Consider the following 24,507-nt stretch of genomic DNA (forward strand, 5'->3'; position numbering starts at 1 on the left):
GAAAAGTTTAGTGAACTTGAAATCACGGCAATAGATACTATCAAATGAAACAAAATAAAAAAATATTCAGAACAAACAAAGAGCATTAGTGAGCTGTGAGACAAATTCTGGTGGACTATTATATGTATATTTGGAATCCCCAAGAGACAGGAAAGAGAGGAGGGAACAAAAAACTTCTGAAGAAATACTGACTGAAAAAATTTAATTTAAGGAAAACTATAAAACCACCGAATCAAGAATCTCAACAAACCTCAAGCACACCAAGGGACATTATAATCCACTTGCTCAAAAGTAGTGATATAAAGAAAAATTTTAAAGCAACTTGAAAATGAGACATTTTATTTAGAGGAACAAAGGATGACAGCAGATTTTTCATCAGAAACAATGTAAGCAGGAAGACAGTGGGACTGAAAGTACTAAAAGAAGGTGAGGGTGGGGCATGAGTCACCAATCTAGAATTCTATACAAAAGTGTCTCTCAAGTATTAGGGTAAGATAAAGACTTTTTCAGAAATGAAAAAGCTGAAAGAAAGTATCACAAGCACACACCCTATAAGAAATGTTAAAAGAAGAGCTTCAGTCAGAAGGAAAATTATAATAGGATTTATAATAAATTTATAATAAATTTCTTCAAAGCATAATTGACAAAAATATTAACAATCTGAGATTTATAAAATGTAGAAGCAAAATATATGAAAATAGCACAAGGGCTAGGAAGGGAGAAATGGAAGTATATTATTGTGATATTCTTATATAATACATGAAGTGATATATCACTAGAAAATAGACTGCATTAAGTTAAAGGTGTATTCAATAAACTAAAGCAACCACAAAAATAGAAAAACAGTTATAGTTAATAAGCCAGCAAACAAGGTAATACTGAACTAAAAAAAATACTCAGTTGAAAAGAAGACAGAAAAAGAGGAAAAAGAAGATGAAATGGGCCAGATAGAAAACACATAGCAAGATAGATTTAAAGCTAATCTTATCAATAATCAAATGTAAATGGTCTAAACCAGAGGTCAGCAATCTTTTCCTATAAAGGACCAGTTAGTAATATTGTGGGACATACAATCTTTGTTGCAACTACTAAATTCTGCTACTATAGCTTAAAAGCAGCCATAGAAAATATGCAAATGAATGGGCATAGCTGAATTTAGTCTGTGGGCCATAGGTTGCCAAGCCCTGGTCTAAATATCCACATTAAAAGGCAAAGAATGTCATGTTGGGTAAAAATGCAAGAGTCTACTAGAGTGCCTACAAGAAATGTACTTTAATAAAAAGAAATATTTTAACAAATAGTTTAAAAGCAAGTGATGGAAAAAGATATGTTAACACAAATCAAAAGAAAGCTAGAGTAATTATATCACTAACAGACAAAATAGATTTCAGAGCAAACAAATCAGAGTATTTAGAATATTGCCAGGGATGAAGAAGGTCATTTCATAATGGCAAAGGGATCAGCTCTCCAAGAGGACATAATAATCCTGAATGTTTATTCACTTAATAACAAAGCTTAAAATTTAAGCAAAAACTGATAGGACTGCAAAGAGAAATTTAAAAATTCATAATTAAAGTCAGAGATGTCAATAGCCCTCTCTTAATAATTGATAGAAAAATATCCAGAAAATCAGTAAGGATATGTATGTACTATGGAAAAATAGTATAATGATTTATTTTTAAGAGATATATGGAACAACACTATTAACAAATGACCTAATTGATGTTTATAGAATTCTCCACTTAACAGCAGAATGTGCATTCTTCTCAAGTGCACATGGGATATTTACTAAAATAGGTCATATTCTGGGGCATATATAAGTCTCAATAAATTTAAAAGGATTCAAGTCATACAAAGTATTTTCTCTTGCCACTGTGGAATTAAATTAGGATTCATTAACAGAATGTTATCTGGAAAAATCTCCCAATATTTTGAAACTAAATAAATACCAATTCCCTGTCCTTACCAGTATGCTATACAGATGTGTGGGAACACAGGCTTAAGGGAAAAATTAAACACACTGAGCTAAGGAGTCGACCAGAAACATCTGACTGTGCACATCCTCTTCAGTCTGTAGTAGCTCTATGACCTTGGCCAAGGTACTTAACCTCTCTGAGCCTATTTCTTAATCTAGAGAGTGGGAATAATAGTATTTTCTTCCCAAAATTTTTGTTAAATGAATTAACAAATGGAAAGTGTCCTATACCGTATCTACCACCTTAGCTTGTATTAGGTATAGATACTCACTGAATATTCTCCTGTTCCATCATAAGTTATAAAGTTCTTGGCAGGACTTCAATACATATTCTGATTCCTTAGCATTGAGTGTTTTTTTTTAACTACAAAGTCTGTGTATTTGAATAATCATCTATTTTTACAATATATTTATTCAGTTAATTCAGAAATAATCTTAAGTGTACTTTTCATTTGAAGTATAATTTCAGTTCAAATAATATGAAGTAGAGTTTTCAATTTGTTTTTAACTTTTGGAAAACAGTAAAATTATTTTTTAGGAGACACATTTTTTAAAATGATATGTGTACATCAAATATAAACAAATGATCTGATTTCCACTTTGGCATCTGAATTCCCTCGGTTTAAAGGGATCATCAAGTAATAAGTGATTATAACATGGTGTTTGGCTCCATGGACAGTTAGAAAATGATATCAAAATCAACCACAAAGATCTCACTTGGAAATTTATGTGGGAAAAGACAATATTTTGCACATCAGCATTAGATACAGGGGTTATAAAATACTAATTATGCATTTCATTAACAAATTCAAAAATAATTTAAAAAACAGCATACTCAATGCTCTGGAGTCATCAGGAAGCCCTCATGAAGAAGATAAAGTTTGAGCGAAAGGAGCTCAATGAATAAATAAGAAGCATAAAAAAAATTAAATCCTGGAATGTGTACACAGATAATAATTTATTTTACTTTGTGTTAACTCTTGAGCTCATATATTATTCATGCTTTTTTTTGTAAATCTGCATTTCCCCATGATTATTAAAATTATTATTAGTTATTATATAAAGCAGTTCATATTTTACATATGTACTGTCACCAAATTCATTTATTTTGCATAAACATAAGTTCTGCCATCCAAGATATTTTAGATAGACAGCTTCTATCAATATATAAAAAACAAACATGATGATTTGGCATGAATTCATCTTCTCAATGACAAATAATACGTTAGCTTAAGTGAATCATTCTGTTTGTGGGCTCATCATTTTGTTCAAACTATTCAAATCGTCAAGGAACCAGTAGTGTCATCTCTCTGTGCTACAGCGTCAGCACGTTCAGATGGCTCTTGGCATCCCAGCGCAGCTTCCTTAAGTGTTTAAAAATTCCACCTGAAGCTTGTCACAGCGCCTCTCTTTTTCAGATTTTGCAAATTAAAAATCAAGTCAGTAACAGTAAATCATCCTTTTCCCTTCTATCTACAGTGACTTTTCTTTTCCATCTTCCATTTAGTCCTTCCTTTTTTTCCCTCTTCACCTATAATAGTTCATTCCAAGGAATAATTAAGGGGCAAGATGTCTTTGCTTCCTGACTCAAATAGAACAGAACATTCTACTCATTCAAGCAGCCAGCCACCCCCTTTTCTTCCCTGAATGCTTTCTTTGTTTTATTTTCATCAAGGGACTCTACTGATTTCCTAAATGGCTCTTCCCCATAATAAATTTGAAGGGCTTTTTAAAAAGTCCTTCTAAAGTTTTTCTGTCATCTAATTTACAGTTTGTCCTGTCCCACCTAGTTTGTGTACATTCTTGTTCTCTTAATTTGAGCAATCAGTTCATATTTTGAAAGATGTTTTTTGTCCTAAAATAATATTTGGCTCTACCAATTAAACAAACAAGAAATTGTTTTGAACACTTGATATTTTAGTACCTCAGCACACATTTTTCTTGAGCGTCTCAAAAACGTTTATTTAGTTGTTTTTTTTTTAATAATCTCAAGGTATCTTGTGACCTATGAACTCTTAAAGTTATAGCTTGCAATTTTTCCAAATGTTTTGCATTTGATTTCCTCCTTTCATGTGTTTTTGACTTACCTATTCCAATGTGGCTGGAGCACAGTGATCAGAGAAAGCGAAAGTCACCTTGGAGAAGTCCAGGGCTACGATGGCGGGTATTCAGGTTGTGCCTGCCCAACAGCCCAGGCTAAGGGAGAGAGGGGGCTGGACTCCAGCCTATGCTCTGATCACCAAGTCCTGAGGCTATGTTCATCTGAGTAGAAGATCATGTATAGGAGTTTTTATTTTATGCTAATGCATTGAGAAAGCACTAAGAGAGAATAAAGATCCACCCCCCCGCCCGGCTTTTTGTGTGTGTGAAGAACATTCTGCTGTGTGTATTGTGGACTAGAGAGAGGCAGGCAAGGAATGAAGGAGGCCAGTCAGGAGGTGACAGTGGCCACAACTAGGGTAGTGAAAGTGGACATAAAGAGAAATGGGTAGATTCAAGGCATATTTTGGGGGCAAAATGAACAGGACTTGATGTTAGATTAGATAGGAGAGTACAGGCGAGGGAGGCATGAAAGATGATGCCCCAGTTACTGACTTGAATAACTAAGTGGATAGTGGTACTGTGTCCTGAGATGGGGAGGGTCGAGGGAGGAACAGGTGGGGAGGGGATCATTGTTTTGCCTTGGGACAAATGCTTAATCCTCTCTCCAGTGCAATAAATCCGCCTGACCCCACTGGGGCTAGCCTTTGATCTACATTTTATTTCATTTAAAGGTCTTCCTGCAAACTTTCTTAGCATACTTTCTATTTCCTGATGCCCTCATTTGATTGTTCCCTTGAGAAATTCAGGTTGACCTCTCTCCTTCTCCTTTTAGAGTAGCCTAAATCACAGTCACAGTAAGTCAGGTCTGACAGTTTTTGTTCCAAGTTATCCAGCATTTACTCCCCGTTAGAATTTATGATCATGGCACAATGTAAATCTAGAGTCAGCCTGTCCCTGGGATCCCTTGTCTAGTCTCACTAGATAAACCCCCAAGGCCTGAGTGACCCCAGTGCTCATGCATGAGCTCCCTCTGTTGCTCCAGTAGGCAGAGCCAAAACCAGCGGCTAAGAGCCACTGGGAGAGAGATGCTGGCTCAACTATGGAAAAAATTGCCTAATGTTTAGTGTGGTCTGAAAATGGAAACGCCTGCTGAGGAAGGAGTTAACTCACTCCTAGTGGTACTGAGGCACAGAGCCGACGATCACTTGGTGCGGATGCCATGGGAGAGACCAAGGGGTCAGAGCATGGATCTAGTCTCCACTGACTATTGAATCCCAAGGGGACTAGTTAAAACCCCACCAGGGGAGGCTGCACTCACAATTTAAGATCACACAGCTAGAAAGCGGCAGAGCCAGGATTTAAACTCGACTCTATCTGAATCGAAAGCCCTGGTTTTATTCTTTTCACAATTCAAGCTTGAGTAACTGGACTAGGGGATTTCTAAGGTCCCTTCCAGTGCTGTGATTCTGAGTCAAAATATGAATACAGGCAACACTGACCTCTTTCCTTAATCAGCCTTCTGGCTTCAGTCACATTAAATGATAATCTGTGCCTCCAGAACGTTCTATGGTCTCCATGAAGAAAAGACCATTAAAAAAAATCAGCATTTGTATTTTGTATCCCCTCTGAGCTCTCAGCATAACATAGTACAAGGGCCTCAAAATCTATTTTTTCCCTATAAGGTCAGTGGCAGGCGCTGAGTTTATAGTGTAAGTGAACAGAAGGCTAAGCCTCCAGTGTTTCTGAAGGGTCTGCTCATTTCTCAGGTCTTAGAAGGTCTCAGAAGAACTTAAAATATTTGACCGAAGGTCGATTTTTCTGACTTAAGTTTTGAGTCAGATTTTTTTAAATATTAGAATTTTAACATTAGACTTTTGAATTAATATTAGAATTAATTTTTTTAGAGTCTGCAAATAAGCTTAATTTACTTATTTTAAGATAAAACAGCTTAATATATGTGTTAAATGCTATTTTCTAGATTGAAGCTGAACTTGCCAGGGAAAGAGCCCGACATTTAGTTGAATTTGAGGAGCAAGCTCTTCTCTTTAAGGAAGAAGCTAAACTGGAACTTGATATTGAAAAAGAAAAACACCAAGAAATAATCCAGAAGCACAAGAAAGAACAAGAGGAACTACAAATGAAGGTCTGTCGTTATGGTATTCATTATTATCTAATGGATTTGAAGTTACAGATGTTGGTTATTCCCTCCCAAGAACACTACAGTATTTCTAACTCTGGCAGCTCTCCTTGGTTTTAGTCACATAGGAAGAATGGTTAGGAGAGTCTCCAGAATGCACAACAGATACATTATACACACCAGCTATGTGTGAAATTTCTTTTTACTAAAATAAACTTATTTTTAAAACAGCATAAATTTTATAACTAGTAATTAGCATGGTTAGATATTCCAACACCTCCAATATCCAACATTAAAGATAATGAAATATATTACATAATTAAAATTTCCCAACTAAAGGCTATCTCCTTTACTTGCAAATATTTTCAATTCTAAATATTTTTGAATGAAGGGAAGTATTTCTAAAATGTAACCCACCTGTACAATTTCTGAAACAGTGTGTCCTCAACATAATTTAAGGTTTTGCTAAGGTTCTCCTGATTTTATAAGTCCTGAGTGTAGGGTATATGCCCTATGTTGGCATGTGTGTATGTATATGTGTGTGTATATTAACCAAAAGCCAACAGGGAAACCATATTCTGAAAAAACTCATTAGCAGTCTGCATAAATTAAGCACCAAATGAGACTCAGTGGCCTCGCTTTGGTGCACAGGAGACACAGGGCAGCCTTTTCCCAGTTCACTGTGAACAGGCGGGGCCAGCTATCTGAGTGTATGACAGGTGCAGTGTCACAGGGTCCCACACTCATAAAGGTCTCATGCTTTGGTTCTAATGATCTGTAAACACTGTCTTGAAGTTCTTAATAACTTTGTCTTTGAATTTGTGTTTCGTAAGTGAAGTCCTGTTGCGGAGCACGTGCTGGGAGCTGGGACCCCTCTCTCTCACCTAGGCAGGCCTCTGGCACCCTCGTGCCAGCCCCCCTCCCAGCCGCCTTGGCCCCTGCTCTCCTCCTGCCTCACTCTGTGACTGCTGCTGCTGTCCTGGGTGCCTCAAGGTCCCCTCAGCAGGGGAATGCCAAAAGCCAGGCTCCAGTTTGTCAGGGGTTACAGTTTTTCAAAAGCAGAAATAAGTCCAGATTTTATTAGTGAATTCTCTTGATTTTTAAATGTTGACTCCCTTTTTAAAAAGGTAAAAATATATCTGTAGATATCTATGGAAGCCTCCTTTCCCAAGGGTAACCTGCCCTATATCAGTGACAGCTCTCCTCCGGATGCAGGAAACTACTGCTCAGACCTCTTCCGTCTGGGATTAACTGAAAATAATAGAATATTAATTTAATTTATAAAATTACAAGTGTGGTCAATAGATTTCTTACAAAAGTTATTCTTGATGTAAATTTAACATCTGAATCAGATATGGGATATGTAACTCTTAAGTAATAGTTAAAAGAATCCTTGGAAGTTTGGTCTATGAATCTTCTCCAGAATCTTCATGAGCTGGTTCCTTGTTGTCCTAATATGTATAATATGACAGTATCCATAGCATAAATAATGATGTTTCATCACAAGCAACTTTGTTCTTTCTGGTTTGTTTTCTATTCTTGATTTTGTGTTTTAAGGTGGAAGAAAACAAGCAATATTTTTTTTATTAAGGTATCATTGAAATACTCTCTTATGAAGGTTTCACAAGAAAAACAATGTGGCTACTATAGTCACCCTTATTATCAAGTCCCTCCCATACCCCATTGCAGTCACTGTCCATCAGTGTAGTAAGATGCCACAGAGTCACTACTTGTCTTCTCTGTGCTAAACTGTCTTCCTTGTGACCCCACACACACCATGTGCACTAATCATGATACCCCTCAATCCCCTTCTCCCTCTCCCTCCCCACCCACCCTTCCCCACCCCTCCCCTTTGGTAACCGCAAGTCCCTTCTTGGAGTCTGTGAGTCTGCTGCTATTTTGTTCCTTCAGTTTTGCTAAGTTGTTATACTCCAACAAGCAATATTTTCCCTTTGAAAGACTTCTACATCTTTCTAAAGGTAGAACCTCTAGAGGCACTACCTTGAGAAGCAGTGTATTTTCAAAGTATTCTGCTTATTCCCTAGAACTGCATTGTCTAATATGATAGCATACGTGGCTACTTAAATTTCAGTTAATTAAAATTAAATAAATTTAAAATTCAGTTCCTCAGTCACACAGCTACATTCCAAATGCTCATGAGCCAGTACTAGCAAACTATTGGCATATCTCTTCCCAACTCAGCAACTGGTGATGTCACCTTGGTAGCTTAGAATTGCCTATGGTGAGAGTATTTACCATGGAAATTAGATACAAATCTGCATTTTTGTGTGTGTGAGCCAGTTGTTAAACATTTATTAGCATACCACTGTCAAGAGCCACATGTGGCTAGCAGCTACCATGTTGGACATCACAGAATATTTCTGTCATCATAAAAAGTTCTATTGGACAGTGCAGTGCTGCTGTAAAATGTGTAGTACCTGTGGTACCTTGAGTCATCATATACAAGAAATTTTTAAAAAGTCTGTCAAAGGAAAACTTACCGGTATGGTAGTAGTAAAATATAATTGTGGTGTTTCCCTATGTGGATCCCCAAATATCAGGTGTTTTTAGGTTCCAAAGTTACCCTATAGTGAATCCAACCAGGCTCCTGATCATGACTTGAGCTATCTTTGATGGCTCAGTCCAGTAATAGAGATTTGTATATTTCCAAGGATGCCCCAGTAACAAATGTGATTCCATTTAAGATGGTGAAAATATAAATTTTAGTCTTAACTTTAAAAAAGAAAATCTTGGAGGCCTACATATGTCATAGGTTTTGTTTTCATCTGAGTAGAAGAGCATGCTGATTATTTAGAATTAGCCTCTTAAAACCATAAGAATTCAATGGTTACCTAGAAATACTGTCTGCAAACTAACACGAGATTTATCTTACAGATACCTGACTTAATCGCAGGCGCTACTAGAGATCTAAGGCTGGAAGTGGCCAATCTTGAAGAAAAACTCCATGAGTCCCATATCAAATACACTGAAGATTCTGAGTCAAAAAAGAAAGAAATTGAAAACCTTAAAAATTTGGTTGCAGAATTTGAATCTCGCTTGAAGAAGGAAGTTGACAGTAATGATTCCATTTCAGAGGACTTGAGGAAGGAATTGCAACAGAAGTCAGATGAGCTGGAAAGAGCAATGCTGGCACACACAGAACTTCTGCAGAAACTTAACCAGTCCCAGGAAGAGGTAAGAAGCAATGACGGTACCATTACAATTCGTGAATGAGCACATGGGCCTTCAAAAACTAAATAAACAAAGAAAAACATGAAAGGCAGTTTGGTGCCAGGCAGAGAGTCCTGGACTGTTAGTCAGGGACCTGGCAGCAGATCCAGGTAATCAGGCGGTCACTCAGCCTCTCTGCTCCTGGCTTCCTTTTCTGTGAAATGAGTGCACTGAACTACATCATCTCAAAGGTTTCCTCTACACCCAGGTCTACTGTGTTGCAAATACCGTTTAAAACTCTAAGACTAAGAATCTTCACATATTCAGGTCCTATCTGTTGATCTGTCTTAGGTATGCATGATTATTTCAGCAATGTTTTTATTTAAACTGGAGTAGACTTATTTTGATTTGAAAATTTTTTTCTAACCAAGTCTTATTTCTGAACTGCTAAGGAGTTTAGAAATGGTGGGTGCTGTTTAGAATTTGACCGAGTGCAAATGCTAATGCTGAAACCTAAATCCTCAGTGTGATATTTAGAGGTGGGCACTGTGGGAGGTGTTTAGGTCATGAAGGTGGAACCCTCATGGGATTCATGATCTTATGAAAAAGAACCCAGAGAACTCCCTGGTCCCTTCTGCCATTATGAGAACACAGAGAGGATGGCCACTTGTGAACCAGAATGCGAGCCTCACCAGACACCAAATCTTCAGGCACCCGCATCTCAGACTTCCTGCCTCCAGTGCTGTGAGAAATAAATTTTGTTTGTTGCTCAAGTCACCAGTTTGTGGTACTTTGTTATAGCAGCCTGAACAGACTAAGCCAGTGAAACCATTAATCTGTCCTCTAATCACCAAAGCAATGTCACATTAGAATATTTGATCCCATTTATGACAATACAGCAAATAAAGGCAAATGGAGGAAGATTCTGAATGTTAATGACAAGTAATATTTTCATTGGTTTTATCGGCATCTTAATAAAGAAATAACTAGTAATTATACTTAATAAAGAAATAACTAGAAATAACTAGTAATTAATAAAGGAAAGTGCTAGTAATTATACTGAGTGTAAGAAATGTGCCATGGTCTTGCTATATTTAAATCATCAGCCAACATACAGGCACACCTTAGAGATACTGCAGGCTGGGTTTTAGACCACTGCAATAAAGCATATATCACAAGTCAAATGACTTTTTTTTGGATATTAAATGAATTTTTCCAGTGTATATAAAAGTTATGTTCACACTCTACTGTAGCCTTTTACATGTACAATATGTCTAAAAAACAATGTATATATCTTAGTTTAAAAATACTCAATTGCTAAAAAATGCTAACCATCATCTGAGCCTTCAGTGAGTTATAGTCACTGATCACAGGTCACCTTAACAAATATAATAATGATGAAAAGTTTGAAATACTGTGAGAATTATTTCAAATGTGGCACAGACACATGAAGTGAGCAAATGCTGTTGGGAAAATGGTGCTGATAGACTTGTTCGATGCAGGGTTGCCACAAGCATTCAATTTGTAAAAAATGCAATAGGTACGAAGCACAATAAAGTGAAGAGAAATAAAATGAGGTGCACCTGTAAAAAGCTTATGCTCATTATAATTATGAACTGAACCTAATTATAGCAGAGAAGTTATAAATTAAAGTGTGGAACGGACAGAATACAGATTAAGAACAAGGCCTAAAACAATCCTATAACATAGAAATTATTTCCACATTACAGATGAGGAACTGAGTCAGAAAGGCTGAATAACTTCCCTAAGTTCACACACCATGGTGGAGCCAAGATTCAAATTTGAGTTTCCATGGATACGATGTTTCCTCTTTCAGGAAACTTGAGTTCTAGTGATTCTGCTTATAAATTTCAAAGTGACCCTCAGGCTTAGCACTCAACATCTCTAGGCCTCATTTATTTTGCTTTTAAAATAAGAGCAAATACACCACTTACTCCTCCAGACTGTTAGGGGCTCAGATGACTGAGTGTCTTGTGCTGCACCAGAGTAGCACAGCCTCTCTGATCAGCCCAGGCAGCAGTGGCCAGGGAGAGCATACGTGAGCTCGGTTTAGCTGGAGAAGCCCTGAGAAGGATGGGTGAAGCACATTTGCTTCAAATGAGACAGCGGTGTTGACGTTCAAGAGGAGGGACAGCAGTTTAAAAGGAAAGAAAGGTCAAGGCACCTGGACCAGCAGGTTTTCTAACTCTTACATCCCAAAACAAATGGCATTGTGGAAAGTGAGGAGTCACTTATCAACTAGGACAAGTAGAAAAAGACAGAAGGCCAAATTCAGTAAATATACACAGAGCATCTGTTCAGGTACCAGGCATTGTGTACTAGATAGGCAATTATGAACAAGACTGACAACTGCCATTCCTGCTCTCAAAGAGGAATTTAATGAAAATCTTACATGAATAATTAAATTGACATCCAGAAGAAAGAATGACTTGAACAGAAGTTTTTCTTATAAAAAGTAGACTGAATGCTAAAAAAAAAAAAGGCCTAGGCCTGAAGAAGCTGTATTAGTTACTGATTGTTGTACAATAAGTTACCCTCAACAAACATTTATTACCTCATAGTTTCTGTGGGTCAGGGATCTGAGTGTGGCTTAGCTGGGTGCCTCTGGCTCTAGGCCTCTCAGGAAGTTGGTGTCAGGGTTTTAAGGGTTTGCACTACTTTCATCTAAGGCTCAGCTGGAGGAGGATTGGCTGCTGGCCTCACTCTGTGGTTGTTAGCAGGATTTATTTCCTCAGACCGTTGGGCTGAGAGGCTCAGCACCTTGCTGGCTATTGGTCAGAGGTCTCAGTCAGTTCTTTGCAACAGGGACTTCTCCACAGCATGGCCAACCACGTGGCGGCTGGCTTCCCTCAAAGCAAATGAAGGAGACTGAGCGAGAACAAGAAAGGGTGATGGAGAGAGAAGCCACAGTCTTTCCATGACCTAATCTCAGGAGTGACGTCCCAGTGCTCTGCTGTGTTCTATTCATTATAAATGAGCCATTAAGTCCAGCCCACATTCAAAGTGAAGGAATTGTACAAGGGAATGAATAGCAGGAGAGGAGGCATAACTGGGGGCCATTTTAGAGGCTGCCAATCTCAGGACCTCTGGAGGTCATTTTGGCAAGAAAAACTAGATTAAAAATGAAGAGTGAATATCTTTTTCAGACAAAAGGAGCAACATTTGGAGCTCTTCCTGCTCATTGTTACAAAAGGAAGCTACTTAGAGATAAAGTTCCATTTTTTAAAAAATGTGTACTTTTGAAAGATGCAAGACTCTGGGTTGGTACATAAATGATCATGAATCATTACTGGGGAGTAAAAGGGGGTCTCCCTGAAGTGAAGTTACCTAAGGGCATGCCTGGGGGCAGACTTCCTTCAGCTACGTGGGAGGAGGAGAGGGTAGACTAGACACTAGATTTTCCACTAGAAGTTAAATAATTACAACTGAACTGTAAGAGTAAATAATTAAGGCTGCTTCTCTGGTTAAGCATGCCAAAGTCCAGGATATTCTTATAAAAAGAGAAAATGAGTCAATAAAATTGATAGGAGCTATGAACCAGAAAGTGTAGAGATTATAGCATGTAGAGTGAAAAACACTACTATTTGAACATGCATTCCAGATGCTTGAAATTTCTCAGGTTCTGGGAAAATAAAGCCGCGTTTAAGTGGAGAACAAATTCCCATTAGAATGAAGATAAATTAATGGTCTAAGAAGGAAGCTAATTAAGGGCAGGAAAGTCCTGTTCTCTTTCAAGAGGCCGGAGAAAGGGTGGACTTTGTTTTTGATTGTATGAAGAAAGTTCTCAAGTAGAGGAGGAAAGCCAGAGTCTCTGAAGGGCAGAACAGGCCCTCCTGCGTGGGGCAGGGGCGGCTGGACAGCAGCCACAGGAACAACAGGGCCAAGGAGGTGAAGGAACAAAAGGTGCAGGTCAACAAGCAGAGAAAACAGAAAGAAAAACCGAGTGGGAACTGTAAATGTGAAAAGGGGGCCCCTGACAATTCTTCACAGGGAGAAGGCACACACACACACACACACACACACACACACAATGGAATACTCTTCTAAAAAGAAGGAAGTCAGAAGAGAAACATGGTATGTTGGAGAACAAGACATTATCATTTAAAACCAGGTTAAAACAGATCACATACTGCCTCCTGCCCATTTGCTTCCCGTGCGGCCCCACTGTGAGGGGTCTTGGGATCCAGAAGAAGAATGTGGTAAATTAGAAGAAAACAAAAAAAATAAAACAACAACAACTAAAACAGTTCACATACAACTAGCAAAGGAAAACCTGTATGCAGTTCAATATTTCTGTTGTCTTAAAACTACAGATAAGGAAAGAAAAAGGACAGAAGTTTTAAATTCTACCAGTTCCTATAACCATCTCACGGAGATGGAAGATACTCAGCAATAGAAAGGAATGCTCATGGTTAAACATGAAGAATTGAATAAATATGTTTATCTCTGCTTCATCCCAAAACATTACAAAATGACAGTAAATTAATAAAAAGTCAATAAACCCATAAGGAAAAGAGAACAGGGAGGGAGGAGCTGACACTATACGAAAAGGATGCTGACAAAATTTTGGAAAACAGGAAGCACAGTATGGGTGAGAGCTCAGTAGGCTCAGGATGCCTGAGGGGGGCTGGGGCGTAGGGTGGGGTCCTAAAAGAAGCAGACCCAGTTACGTGACACAGCATGGGAAAAGCTCAGTAACTGGGTATCTCTAAAATAGGGAGAGAAGAGGGAATCTGAAAACAGGCTGTTTGAATGGTTGCAAAAGGAGCAGAGAGATCTTCAGATGCTCTCCCTAACCCCCAAGCAGCCCCCATTCACCATCCTGGCAGGATTCCAAAGCTTTACACTCTCAGAAAACTGGATGGGAGAGGCTTTGGATCTAAAGCACGACAGAGGATGAGAGGCTAGAGGGAAAGTCTGTGTATTAAAGAGTGAGACCTCCCACTGCACCTCACCCAGTCTTCCCAGGACATAGACCACCAGGCTTATGTATCAATAGCCAGGAATTTGGAAGAGCCCTCTCTGGAGAAATGAGCTGGCTCAAAAGAAAAGACCTATGGATACTGACAGTTAGGGCCTCCCAATGAGCCGGCAATATCCACTGAGAAGTATACCAGTCGGTAAGCTCTTAACGTTAACTAAGCACAGGAAATTTCTAGTAACATTTTGGAGACTCATTTTTACACAGCCAAAGGTCATCAAACAAAAATTTTAGAAACGCCTCTAATATGAAAGACAGAAACTAGGATCAAACAAATAAGCAAAAAAGAACTCAGAAGAAAAAGATACAAAACAATGTAGGGAGCAAAAGTAGTATTCAAAATAGAATGGAATTAATATCCTCAGAGAGAAGAATAAAGATATTGCATCCACAGATATGAATAAAGAATAAGAATGAATATTAAAATAAAACGCTTAAGTAAAAATTTCAATATTTGCATAAGATGATAAAAATGAATAAATCTCTCAGAAAGCAGAAGAAAAAAACAAAGAGATGGAGAGAAAAAATGAAAATTAGAGAATCAAGTCACGATATCTAATATTCTACTAATAGGGGTTCCAGAAGGTGAGAAAGAGAAAATGGAAGCCAGGAAATTATCCAGAAACTAATCAAGGATATTTCCAGTTTACAGTAGTTACCACTGTTGGATAGAAGAGATGGGCATGGGTTTCACTTATGTACTTTTAAAAAATTGGGGAATTATGGGTGACTTTAAAACTACTTTTTTCCAAATGTAAAATCTATTTTTTTAAAAGAAAGAAAACCCATTTCTTTAGGAAAATTTACTAATAAATCTGGCAAGGATGGATTTATGTAATCCCTAAGATTAAATTTTAGGAATACATGGTATTTTCAAACGCATAGCTTTTTTGCAAAAGGGATTTGTTTAGTTTTACATTATACATTTATTGTATTTGCATATTAATTGATATAGAGAAGATGGTCATGTTTTTCTGGTAATTCTATTTATGAGAATCTGAAGTACTAGTTAGTAAGTTAGCAAATGAGTGGTTCTCAACCTTGGGACCAACCAAAATTAGAACATTTGAGTCTCTTTCAACGAGTAAAGGGCTAAATGGAGGTTCTCTAATTTCTGGCTCCAGAGGAGCAGTGGGGTGGTCAGGGAGCTTTTATGGTGCACGGGCTGCAGGTTTGCAGGGCTGATGGATAAACTGACAGAGAACCTGAGCCTTGGGGCAAGGGGCAAAACGGTGGTGGGAGGAGTGCAGACTAAGAGTGTCCAGCCATGGAGACACATCCAGGCAAGACTGTCTTTTGCGTGTTGGAGGCAGTCCACCCTGATTCAGAGCATATGGATGCCAAAAAGCTGACCGAATGAGAAAAAAGTATGGAGAAATTGTTTTGGTTGTGTTTAGTTAATACTAATTAAATATCAATTAAGGTTACATTATTGACACAGAGGAGTAAATCCTGCACTTCATGGGCTTCATAGGCTCTTTCTCCCCATTCTGAAAATCTGCTCTGGAAGTTTGTCAGCCCATGGGAATACCGCCTCTGTTGCTCCTTCTGTTTGGATACATCTGCCATAGTTATTTCACGTGTCCATTACATTTGCAAGCATAGAGACAACTCTGAGAACAATCTGCCTGACATGGGTCTTACTGTGTTTCTGGAAATTTAATCAGGTTCCCTTCCCTGTCTTACCAAAGGGCCATTTCCACTTTTTTCCTGCCGTGTTTGGGCTGATCAGATGAGTTGAATAGAAGCCTTAAATGGAATTTCAGGCACATTGTTTGCTAACTCCTACCCATCTTTCTGGTTTCCACGCCTTTTCCACAGTTTCCTTTCACCTCAGCTCCCCACCCGGTTGGCCAGCCACCCACTGTGCTGGGCTGGATGTCCTTTGGGTTGGTGGAATTGGTTCATCTGATCATTCCATGACTGGTTCAGACCTCCCTGGGTATAAAGCGTGAACTAAGACCATCATCTGAGCTTATTCTTCACTGAGGACTTGTTTTCCTGGCATGTTCCTCCCAGATAATGCCAAACACAGCTGATTGCCATCAAAAATGGGATTCTCACCTTCAGAATGACCAAGTTATCCAGCAAAGCCTTCTCTTGTTTCTTCCACTGTTTTTGGAATTGAAATCAATCCAGCTGTCTCTAAGGATAAAAATGAAAACAAACATAAAAATAAACCACTCTTACATTGCAAAGAGTGAGAAAATTGGCCATTTTTTAATATTAGAAATTTCAAACAGATGGTGAGCTAATTTATATTTTCATTTTGACATTTACTTACCCAGTGGGAATACAATTAAGCCATATTTTAAGCCCATTCAAAATGGCCTTCATCTGAAAATGTTGTAGACTTATCTATAGATAAAACTCTCCACCATTGGCAGAGCTTAAGGACCCAGGAACACTAGTTCTCCTCCCGTAGACCACCCTAAACAAGGGGCACTAGGAATAAGAACCTTTTCCATGAAAACTCTGGCCTCTTCCTATCCTCCCTGACTCCCATCTTGCCCCATTAAGGGTCATTTTCCACAGAGCTGACCAAGGGATATTCCTTTAATGCATATTTGATCATGCCAGTCCTCTGCTTGAAATAAATCTTTCAATGATTCCATATGGCCCTCAGAATTAAATGGAAACTCTAGTATTGACACGTTGCCAAACTTGTCCTTGGTCTGACCCCGCCCACTCCTCCCTGCCTCGGTCCAGGGCTCTCCTCCCCTTGTGCACTCCACACTTGAGTCATACTAAGTCATGTCTCATCCCCAGACTTGCCTCCCTTCTCTCACCACTAGGCATTTGCACTCACTGCCCGCTCTGCCAGGAAAACCCTACTGCCCTTTCTCCACCTGTCTGATTCCTCCCTTTTCATTTTGACTTACGGTTTAATTGCAATCCAGTGATAGCATTTTACTATACAAAAATGCAGCCAAAGGTAATTTTACCTAAAACATTTAGAATGCTATGGCTTCATTGGTTAATGTTTGCCCATGATTTTCAATCTTACTGAACATATTCCATCTTGCGTATTTCCCATGTTGTTCAATAAAAACACATATTAAAATTCTGCAACAATACAACCTTCCAAAAAGAGAAACAATCCAAAAAGACAAACTTTTCGCCTAAATTGCTAAAAGAAATCCAACCGTAAGTGAATAATTCTTTTCCACATATGATGGAATTTTCCATTAACGTGTCTTACTGACTCTGGCCACATCCACATGTGTTCTTGTCATGCGCTGTCACACTCACTCTACCCCTGAAATAGCAATCCCCTAAACTTAATGTGCTCTATTTCCATTTTTTTACTCCATGATTGAATAAATTATAACATCTGAACTGCCAGTTGTACAAAACTGAGTTACAATCTCAATTTTCAACAAGGAGGGCAGAGGACTTGCAGGTATTTTGAGATTCACCTGAAATATCATAGTGTTTGTGGCATAGACAAAAATAGAAGACCTAACTTTGGATCCTGTTTTCAGTTCAGAGCTCCTCCTGCTTTGGGAAATAATAGAAGAAAGAGACTGAGTCCTTTGTTCTGGAAACTAATAGCCTTGAAGAAGGAAGCATTCCAGAGCAGTGGGCCCAGACTAAGATGGCCATCCGCCCTTCCAAGTTCAGTCTGAGCTGGTGCACCCCTTGCTCCTGTTGTACCTGCTTTGGGGACATCTTGGGTCTACTCCGCTTTTTCATTTCCTCTTTCGTGGAGAGTCCTGACCTGAAATAGCTTTTATGTGACTTGGCTTACGGATGTTTTCTGTAGAGTGCTACCCCTTTCCTTTGAGACTTGAATCTAATTTTAGTAAATGGATTGAATTTTATTTTTTTTTAATGAGAGCTCTTGTTATCATGTCACCCCTCACCTCATCCCTCCATATTGATATACTTATTATTCTTGTCACCAATTTATTGATCTCGTTGTTAACTGCTATCCATTTTTTCCTTTAATATATTCAAATAAAATTAACTCTTTTTCATAGCTTTCTTAAGGGAATTTTTGTACTAATTTATTGAAAGCCTCCTAAATGAATCACTTCAACATGTTATGACAGCTTACTGGCTAGTAAATACGAAACAATGCATTGTGGGCTTTTTTTCCTTTTAAAAAAAGTTTAGAATAAGTTTAGAAAACTTGACAAAACCAGATGAAGTGTCTTACTGTTTTTTTATTGCTCCTGCAACAAAATGGCCCCAGCATGCTTAATGTAGGCACAGGCAGCTTGGAGCAGGACTCGGGAAGCAGGCAGGGCCCCGCCCCTTCAGACCTGGTTACTCTCCGCAAGTTACATAAGCAATCTGAGTTTCGGTATCTTTCTTTGTCAAATACAGGAGCAGGAAATAAAATGACACCTAACAGGCAATTTATTAATCTTCTTCTCTAGCCTTCCTTCCCCTGCTTTTTTAGTAAGTAGTTCAGGCAGGGTAATGAGCATCCGATGATAAAACCACAAACACACTCCTTGGTCTCCTCTTGCTCCAAAATATATTAACTGGAAACAAGTAATTAGCCCCCATTATTTAAAAAAAATGTGGATATATGCATTTTGTGTGTATATGTTAATAATATATGTAAAAGATGAGGTTTTGTTTGGTCTAGACAAGCCACTGGTTTTATAGAAAATTACTGTGCAACTGTTAATCTGGAATTGCTCCATGGTCTTCAGTTTTGGTGATCAAATTTGGAGTTGAATAGCATTCTGACCATAATCACAAGAAACTCAGATACAGGAAGATGCTCCTTTCCCTGATGCTTTGTTATTTAGCTCCACTGACAGCAAATTAGTCAGCAAACCCCTCAGAGGACACTTTCCACTGAGAGTCAGACTGGGAAATGCTTGGCAGTTTTTACAGGCAAGCTAATCTGATGGAAATTCATTCTGAGTTGAAGAATCCAATAACCCAATCACTTTAATTATGTTTACTCATTCAGACACCATTGTGAATTGTTTACTTTTCAACCTCTTTTGACATCTTGTAGGTGGGAATGTCAAGAGATCCCAGAACCAATTCTTCCCATAGGCCTGAAGTCATTTTGAGGAATTCCATAGATGAAAGAAGGGTCATTCTTCAACTAGAAATGTACTCTCAGAATCTGAAGAGACCTTGATGCTCTCTAGTCCAGTCACACATCTGAAGTTTAAATTGGCTCCAACATATCCCCTTCGGGAGAGATTCACCCCTTCGGAGTACCCTCCAGATAGCTCTGGCTATGAAAAAGTTCGTCCTCATTTTTAGATCCCACAGCTTCCACCCTTGGCTCCAACTTTTATTGGGGACATAAAAAAATAGTCTGCTCAAACTTATGAGGCTGCAAACTTCTTGAGGGCAAAAACAGTATTCACTGCAGCTCCTAGAACTTGATAAATGTGGCCGAATGGAGTTGAAAGCAGAAGATGTTCTTTGTGTTGATACATCTCCTACAGAGTAGCAAATGATTGGTATTTTTAAGTTGTATTGAGAAAGCATCACATAGAGTAACTGATTTTGTTGTTTAAATGCTATAGCTGATATATTTTATTCTTTCAGTCTTATAATTCAAGCAATTCTACCTGTCATATGTGTTGTAGTTGACTTTCATATAAAATAACATACATGATAGTACAGATATTCACTGCTAGACATCACATGTGCAGGACACTGAGACACAAGGCCCAGAGGAGTGGAAACCCCACTGAAGTGGGCATTAGAAGTTCCGGGTTCCAGCCCCAGCCCCTGCCACTACCATCTGAGTGGCTCTGGCCCCTGATTTCTCTTCTGCAAGGGTTGAATCAAATGTTCTCTTTAAGTTCTTTCCAGCTTCACAAATCGTCTGAATTTTTGCCTTGTCTGTCCCATGTGGTAGAATATCCACAAAGATAGAGAACATAGACCCCTGATTTCTGGTTCAGTTCTCAATTTATATTGCCAATAACTGTCCATATGCATACAATTAAAAGATAGGGATCCTTTTTTTCCCCGTTTTCTCATTTCAGAATGCTTTTCTTCAGGAAACAGTGCGTAGAGAGTGTGAAGAACGCTTTGGACTGACGGAGGCTTTGAGTCAAGCCAGAGAACAGCTCTTGGAGCTCAGGAAGCTGGGTGGAAGTTTACCTTTGTCCCCATGTTCCCTCAGCCAGGGCAGCCTGACCTCCTCTGCGGCAGCAGTCAGCAACCAAGGAGGGAGAAGCCTCGCAAGTCTGAACTCTGAGAAAAGAATCAAAATCCCCAGCCTGCACGGAGTGTCAAAACCCACTGCGACTCCAGGCTCAGCTCAGCCCAAGAGGGCCAGCAGCTCAGCGCTGCCAACTCTCCCCCATCCCCATCCTCCCAGGGGTGACACATCTTCAGTAAACAAGACTAGGCAAAGACTGGCTGCTGTTCTGTGGCGGAGACTGAGTGAGCAGTGACCGATCCAGTCAGGAGCAGCTCCACCAGGGATGCTCGGCCTTTCTCAGAGGGCCAGACTCCCTGTAACTGAGGATGACAAGCATCAAATTATTATCACAGATCAAGAATGCATGTCTAGGGATATTTTGTAACATGATAATTTGAAAAGCTAGGAAATTGTGGCTCCACATTTTCTGAGAGGCCTTTGAAATTGCAACAGATAATGAAGTTGTTGGTATTCCAGAGGGCCAACTTCTCGATTTATGGATTGTGTATTTAGATGTGCTCCAAGAGTATGTCCTTTTAGAGATCATAGGTAAAATTTTCACCCTAGCATCTTTTTTCCCCCTTTTCTTTCTGCAGCATCACAAGCAGATATATTTCCACAAAGAACAGGTTGTATTCATTTTGTTGGTGTTAATTTCTTTGTTGAGCTGAATAGGTTAAATAGATAAACTTAGTATTCCAAATACATACTGGAAATACGTTAGTCCTTAATTAGATCATTTCCAAAATGCTTAGTTCAAATACTCAGAGTTTATCATCATCAAAAGCTTCTCCTTTTCTTCTCACAAACTCAATCAGTTTATTTCTTTTTAGGCTAAGGCAGCAGCATTGATAGGTAACCTCCAGGAAGAAAGTTTCCCCTGTGAAGCTAGGGGACCTTCTTAAAAAAGGGACAGCAACTCCAATTCAAGAAAAATGTGGTTTACTTCTCAAACTATTGAAATCATGTCAGAAAACAGCCTGGCTGTGAAGTTATTACTTGGTGGATATTTTCTACATTGAATACTTTATGGTACTCAGGTTTTTATTTGAACTTGTATTCTTGAGCCATTCAGAAGAGAACTAATACAAGGCAGTTTCATAGAGGCACATAGGGCTAATTTGGAGTTCAAATTTTATTACCCTTGAAAATGGGTATCTGGTTAAGGTGTTTTCTATTTTCAGAGTGAAAAATTAAAACCAGAAACCAGACCATCTATTTTAAGTTATCTTAAAGCTCTGTCTCCTCCTGTTCCTTAAAACACAATCCTTTATATTAATCCATCTATCTTTTTTCCACTTCTAATAGAAGTGTATTTTTCTTCCAAGACTAACTTTATTTAAACCCTTCATCTGACTGCTTTATGGACATCCAGGTTTCTTACTCTCAGATTAGCATAATAGTAACACATGTGAAATACGGCACATAAAACCCTCTGCTATTTCGCTATCATAGTGATGAGAGAATCCAAAGCATTTGGAATCCCTCCCATGTGAACAAAAAAGTAAAGTTACCATGCAACAAGTTTATCTCCAATCTTTCAAAGGGTTGGTCTAATTTATCAATACAGTGCTTTGATTTGAACTTTGAAAAAAATAATTCCACAGCAGGCCAGTTGGTTCCTCTGGCTAGTTTAAGCGAGCACCTCTCATGTTAAGGCTTAGAACGCTTTCTTTGGTTTTACAGAGACTGGCGTTCCTTGTAATGACATCTGACAAAAGAACATAGCATCATAAAGCAGGGGTGCTAGGCTGGACCTTAGCAGTCACCCCAACAGTCTCTTCACTAATAAGGAGTGGATGTCCAGAGAGATCTGATTTGGCTAAGGTGGAATAGCCAGTCAGTGACAGAGCTGGAGCCAGAACCACTGACCCCTGACCCCAGCTTTCCATCTCACTTGCCACTCACCAGAGACCTCCCGACCTCCATCATGACTTTTGTCAGAAGCACTTGCATTATATTTACCTACTAGTTTCTTTAAATTTAAACTCATTTTTTAAACTTAAATTTATGTAAAAAGGAGACTTGACCCAAGGAGGAATAACACTAGAGTAATGAGTTTGATTCGTTAGTTATATTTTCTCTAATAACTTTTAAATAAAAACATGAAGTGTTCCTTGGTGTTTCCCTTAAAAGCATCGTGTATACTGCCAGCAGTCCTCATGGCACACTCCAGAGACAGCGGCACTAGACCTCAACGCTTCCCACCTGGCATTCGCATGTGTAAATTACAAGGCCTCATGGTGTAAAGGAGATGGCCAAGGCTTTAGTAAAAGCATAAGAGAATACTTTGGGTGACAGTTTTTGTTGTGAGATTATACTAGCTCTTCCACAGTCTTGTAATTCAAGTCTCTCTTTAAGAACTATGGGCATACATTTTTCCTAAATTATGAACATATTTAAATTTGTAAAGGAAGTCACACATAAGCCTTCCTAAAATGATGTAAAGACTACAAGTGCAAAACCTAGCTTCTCAGCCTGTTGTTTCACTCTTGCTTTACAATGAGTAATTTTATAAATGATCACTCTGAAAACAGAATTCTGACCTGCAGTAAGACTGTATTATGTTCCACTTGTGTATCAGAGAGGTAATTCCCTGGGTGAACAGAGACAACATTTACATTCATTTCAAACCATTTCAGTGGTGCAGTCTAAGTTGTGTGTGTATCTTTTGAAGGAAGAACACTTAAAGAAAATTGCATTAGAATATATAACCTGGAGGTTAAGAACACATTCAATCTTTCTGTGTTTTCTCACTGATGAACTAACTCCTGGTGTGAAATAGTATCAAGAATTTATGAGAGTAGTGAGTACTATGGCAACATAAGGCTCTCAAGTGCATATAATGGATATTAAGCCTACTTGTTTCACTCTTGCTTTACAATGAGTAATTTTATAAATTCTCTCATCACTATGATAGCCAAATAGCAGAGAATTTTATGTGCCATATTTCACATGTGTTGCTATTATTCTAATCTGAGAGTAATTTCTCTATAGCACACATTTTCTATGATCTCAACAGAAGGATTTATAGATGCCAAAAGAAAAGAATATCATAGAAACATTCCTCAGAGAATTATAACCCTATTTGCTCTTCTTCTTAAACTAATATTGGTGAACAAAGATGGGAGAATTCTTCTACATTTGGGAGAATTAAAGATGGGAGAATTAACATACATTTCTCAAGCAATTTTAAAAAGTCTTATTGAATTAAATTACTATATTTGTAGTTAGAAATACTTAAACATATTTTCTGGCAATGGAATGGACTGGAAGAGACATTAATATTGAAAATTATGTAAGACTAAGATATTTTCATGTTCTGTTAGTCTAAAAAGTATTTGTAATATTACAGATTAATTACAGTCTATTTCTTTGATTATGGAACAAGTTTTCTCAAGTCTCATCTTTTAAAGTTCTTATGATTATTACAGTACTGCAGTGATAGAGCAACCTAGTGTCCTAAAAGGGTTAATGCATCTGCAGCTGAAAATTCCCAACCATTATGTTGTAGCTTATGGAGCAGAGGAAATCAATTTGGTATATGCCCAAAGCTCACAAATCCTATAATGATTATGGATTATTTTAGTTTTTTCCTTTCATGTTTCAAGAAAATAATTAATGTACAGTGTATTTTGCACAGGACACCTTTAATAATCCCCAAACCATGATAGACAATAATGGGAGCATTGCTACGATGGTATCTTAAGGAAGAAATTCTACTTTTCCTTTTGAAAACATTAGCCCTGTATAATAATAAGTCATGAAGCCAATGCAATTGTGTTGCATCTTTAGACTCTTAAGTATAAATATTATATCATTTGTATATTTTAGGTTATTCTGAATTCACATATAAAATTTACTTAACACAGTAGTTGAATCTGAAACACACTTATCATATGATAATATTTACCATGATCCAGAAAATCAAAAGATTTCCCTCTTCTCCAGCATTTATATAGCACAGTGCTTTACATCTATCCATTTGTGAGTAAAAAAATTTACTAGACACCCCTCACCCCTCTCCGCCAAATACATAAGGG

General features: G+C 38.3%; 1 protein-coding gene across 1 annotated transcript in view; it reads left to right on the plus strand.

The window, feature by feature from the left end:
• Positions 1 to 21,606, plus strand: part of LEKR1 (leucine, glutamate and lysine rich 1) — a 191,576-nt gene extending 169,970 nt beyond the window's left edge. The window contains exons 12-14 of the mRNA XM_057499450.1: positions 5,997 to 6,161; positions 9,051 to 9,350; positions 20,304 to 21,606. Coding sequence (XP_057355433.1) covers positions 5,997 to 6,161; positions 9,051 to 9,350; positions 20,304 to 20,717 — 879 coding nt within the window. The 3' untranslated portion in view covers positions 20,718 to 21,606. The remainder of the gene's footprint in view (positions 1 to 5,996; positions 6,162 to 9,050; positions 9,351 to 20,303) is intronic.
• The last annotated feature ends 2,901 nt before the right edge of the window (positions 21,607 to 24,507 follow it).

This window comes from Manis pentadactyla, chromosome 1 (assembly GCF_030020395.1).
Source record: "Manis pentadactyla isolate mManPen7 chromosome 1, mManPen7.hap1, whole genome shotgun sequence".
Lineage (NCBI taxonomy): Eukaryota > Metazoa > Chordata > Mammalia > Pholidota > Manidae > Manis > Manis pentadactyla.